General features: G+C 31.4%; 1 protein-coding gene across 1 annotated transcript in view; it reads left to right on the top strand.

Annotated features, from left to right (window-relative positions):
* The window catches only part of LOC118766049, an 81,676-nt gene that overhangs the window by 15,363 nt on the left and 61,313 nt on the right, over positions 1–5,000 (top strand). Inside the window, exon 4 of the mRNA XM_036509203.1 lies at positions 4,422–4,499. Coding sequence (XP_036365096.1) covers positions 4,422–4,499 — 78 coding nt within the window. The remainder of the gene's footprint in view (positions 1–4,421; positions 4,500–5,000) is intronic.

The following is a 5,000-nucleotide window of genomic DNA, read 5'->3' as shown; positions in this document are numbered from 1 at the left end:
TTTATAATAATAATAATCATATTCATGATAATTAATAATAATAATAATTAATAATAATAAATATTAATTAATAATAAAGATTAATAATTCATAATAAATAATAATAATAATGAATAATAATAATAATTAATAATAATAATAATAAATATAATAATAATAATTGATAATAATAATAATAATTAATAATAATAATAATAATTAATAACAATAATAATTAATAATAATAATAATTAATAATAATTAATAATAATAATAATAATTAATGATAATAATATATAATAATAATAATAATAATTAATAATAATTATAAATAATAATAATTAATAATTAGTAATAATTAATGTTAATTAATGATAATTCATAGTAATTAAATAATAATTATTGATAATTAATAATACTTAATAATATTAATAATTAATTAAAATAAATAACAATAAAAATAAATAATGGTAATAATAAATTATCATTATTATTATTTTTACTTATCATTATTATTATTATTAATAATTTATATTATTAAATAGTATTATTATTATTATTATTATTATTATTATTATTATTATTATTTTTTATTATTATTATTATTATTATTATTACTTATTATTATCATTAATTAATATTATTAATTATTATTATTAATTATTATTATTAATTATTATTGTTATTACTCATTATTATTATTAATTATTATTATTATTAATTAATATTATCATTAATTATTATTATTATTAATTATTATTTTTATCAATTAATATTATTATTATTAATTATTATTTTTATTAATTAGTATTACTATTATTATTATTATTATTTTTAATTGTTATTATTTTTTATTATTATTATTCATTATTATCATTATTATTATTATTTTCATTATTATTATTATTTTGTGTTTGTGTGATTGATATTTGTCAGTGTGTTGTGTGTGTATATGTATTTGTTCGCGTGTGTGTGTGTGTGCGTCTGTGTGTGTTTGTGTATGTTTGTATGTTTTGTGTTGGTGAGGATGTTATGTGTGTGTACGTGTGTGTGTGTGTCTCTGTCTGAGTATGTTTGTGCTGATCCCAGACATGTGTCACACTGGCCCGTCAATTTGTGAACATGCCTTGACGTTACACGAACTATTCCTTTTGGTTAAATATATTCCCTGCCTTAAGAGTTAGCACGAGAACGGTGACTGGTAGAGAAAATTGTAAACAAACCAGAAGTAGCGGGCAGTTTGGGGATTACGGTTATAGCTTAGCAGCATCTTCAAGAGTTCCGTCCATCACACACACACACACACACACACACACGCACGCACACACACACACACACACACATGCGCACGCGCACGTACACACACAGACACACACACGCACGCACGCACACACACACACACACATATATATATACGCACGTACCTTCTTTCAGTCTGCTGTTTTATCGAACTCTATATTTTGAAGCGATACGTTACGGCTATTTACACACAGAGAGACTAATTATATTTTCCTGAAATGTGATTTGAGGAAAATATTTGTCGCTCTGTCTATTTACCTGCCCCCATTTATCTGGTTCTCCGTCTGTCAGTGTTTCACTCTCTCACTCTCTCTTTCACTCTCTCTCACTCTCTCTCTCTCTTTCTGTCTCTCTCACTACCCCCCTTCTCTCTCTCTCTCTCCCTGTACCATACCTACAAGCATCATCGATCAAGAATCTCCTTGCCAGAACCTGAAAAGTTAACGTCCCGAAACTCTAAGGACAATCTGGAAATTTGACCGAGGAGAGAAGGCCACGAATGAATTTTCCCCATTCCTGTATTTAACATTTTCCTGTCCCCCTTTGTATCCTCTATTTGTCCGGATGTTTTATTGCCATCTATTGCGTTCTTTGTTCCATTTTATATATATATATATATATATATATAATATATATATATATATATACTCCCTGCCTGAAGATAGCACAGCATTTAATTTGATGTAATGATTGCATTATTCAATTAAATGGAGTCGCTTGAAATGGTCGTACTGCATTACTACATGATATACCGTTACTTATTTTGATTATATATATTGATTAGTTCGTTCGATTGTAAATCCTGCTGCAAACTACTTCAAATGAGAATTGCTACCTGCAGTACATTTAACTATCACGGTATAAACGTGAAAGGGAGTAACTTAGTGGTATAGGTATTCGGCTCATTACCATGAAGTTGTGAGCTCAACTCTTAGATCAGGCAGCATGCTGTATTTGTGCAAGGCACTTCATCTCACATTTCTTCAATCTATTCAGTTGTAATAAGTACCGGCACGATACTTGCGCAACCCTCTCGCCCTCCAGCTGTTGTTCTACTGAGGGAACCGAGAAGGCATTTATGGTTCTAAGTACATAGGCACACAAGACAATTAGCGAAAGCATTGTACATGTTAGCAGGCCATACTTCAATGCTTCATGTTACCAGGCCATACTTCAGTATACAATCCTTTCACATAGTTGTCATTGTTTAGATCCAAGTCGACCCTGATCAAGCAGAGCTATTATTAAAGATTCCAGCTTTGATAATCCAATAATTTTTAATTTATTTATTTTTAAAATTTTGATATAGCATACATCTGAACTACATTATTCAATGGTAGGAAGTAATGTGATTTGAGGAAAATATGATTAGTCTCTTTGTCTATCTGCTTGTCTCTATCTGTCTAATTCTTTGTCTGTTTGTCGCTGTCTGTCTGTCAGTATCTCCTTCTCTTTCTCCCCCCCTCTCTCTCTGTCACTGTACCATGCCTACAAGCATCATCCATCAAGAATCTCCCTATCAAAATCTCAGGACAATGATTAATATACTTAAGAATTGAGGTTGAACAATATATTTCATTGGTTTCAGCTTCTACTAGCATTGTATAAACCCTACCAATATAGTCAAGTTAACCTTGGTGTAACTGTTTAGCCCTAGATTAGATATGATCGAACAAACCTATGATCAAAGACTACAATAGCTCACGTATCCTTGCCATTTTATGACAGAGTTTGGTTTCAGAAAGAATCGGCTGCTATTTACTGGCAGGTTGAACGGTCAAACCAAAGTTCTTTCCTTGGCAAATGTAAATATATGTCACCATAAGAGACGGAAAGACAATTCATTGCTTTGATCACCTACATTAATTAAATTTTTATATTTATTAATGATAAAGAAGTTAAAGCTACGATCATTTGTATGACCTCCAAGACTTTAGAGGGAGAAGGAAGGAAGAAAGGAAGAAATAAAGAAGAAACGACTATGATAGGAAGCAGTACATGAAGCTATTGATATCTGTTTATTGATTGGAAGAAAACACTGCCACATCACTGAAGATCGAACTTAGCTGCAGTAAGAATAATGTTATGACTATAAGACATAGATATTATATTCAGATGGTGTCTACAACTTGGTTAGTATGGAAGTCATAACTATCACTTCTAGCCAGAGTGAATTTGGGAGTAGTGGTGACCAAGGAGTAAATCTATACTCTCCTAAACTCCTAAACTCCTGAACTGGAGTTTCATCACCGCACGTAGTTTAATGTCTTGCCCAGAACAATGATTGCTAAACTTAGAATTGTGGCTGAAAATTATATTTCAGTCCGAAGAACATTAAACTTACGACCATAAAACTATTTGGGTTTAAAGCTCCTAATTTCCATTACATTATTGGGATCTTTTCGGTTTGAACGGCAGTTTTTTCTAGCGGTGTCATATGAAATTGTCACGCATAATTATGACCCTAGTATCGATCTATTGCATTTCAATCTGTTTTAGGGTTAGGGCTAGTTATGGTTAGGGGTGGGGGGAAGGGTATCCTTTTTTTCTTCACAAATGTAAATAAACCCAATCTGTTTCTTAAACGAGGGACATATTCATACGGCACAGAATTTTTTTACCTCAATAGACGTCAGTGATTGGTTGAAATTGCAGAAATTGAAGAAAAAAAACAACAAATATCTTAGAAACTATAGAATTTTCTCAATAAAGCCAAGAGAAAAGATGTTTTATAAACACATTCTACAAGTATGCGAAGTTTAAAATTTTTTAGGTACCTAGAAATTATGTTAAAAATTATGTCCAAACCGAAAAGATCCCATTATTGTTCTACAGACATAATCATTGTTGAAATGTAGTAGGCTGGTTAGTGAGCGTGAAATTCATCTCCAACTCAATCAAGCAACATACTCTTTTGTTGAATGAGATTAAAAATACTTTGTTCACTACCTTAAGTATATTAACGCCCATTTTACTATATTTATTGATTAGTCCCTTTGCATGGCATTACGTAGGATATGTTTTTGTTTTAACAGCCATCTTTTCGCTCCTAAATGTCTTATATTTGCTATTCAAGAAAAGCAAATCTTTTCCCATGATAGAAATGTTTATTAAAATGCTTTCTGTTCATTTTTATTATGTAGCCTTTAAGTTTGATGCACAGTATCATATATTCTTTATCGGAATTGACACAAATGTAATAAGCAGAGAGCAAGATATTGGTAAGTTCCTAATAAATATCAATATATAATATATTTTAATATTCTAAGCTGTTATACCATTTAGCTCCTATTTAAGGATCACGAATCTCTTAATTGCATAACTCCTAACACCAAAATGACGTGGGTTCCTATGCTTCTTTCTAAATTGGTAATATTTGCTTTGAGGGACGACCATAGTTCGTCAACTGAGGATATTGTCATCAGGGATCGCTAGTCCAGAAGCGCAGAAGCCTCGGTTAGAATTTCAAGATTTCAAGATTTCAAGATTTGGACTTTGCCAAAGCTTTTGACTCGGTTAACCACCGCCTATTACTTGTCAAGTTTTAAGCATATCGTTTCCATCCGGATATTGTACGATGGGTTGGTGCCTTCCTCTCAGATCGCTCCTTCCAAGTCCAAGTTAATGGTTCGCTGTCCGACGTCTCCAGTGCGAGCAGTGGCGTGCCTCAAGGTTCAGTGCTTAGGCCGTTATTGTTTTTAGTCTTCATCAATGAAGAAAGG

This window comes from Octopus sinensis, linkage group LG14 (assembly GCF_006345805.1).
Source record: "Octopus sinensis linkage group LG14, ASM634580v1, whole genome shotgun sequence".
NCBI lineage: Eukaryota > Metazoa > Mollusca > Cephalopoda > Octopoda > Octopodidae > Octopus > Octopus sinensis.
The sequence above is the reverse complement of the archived record's forward strand: the minus strand, read 5'-3'. Positions and strand labels throughout refer to the sequence as shown.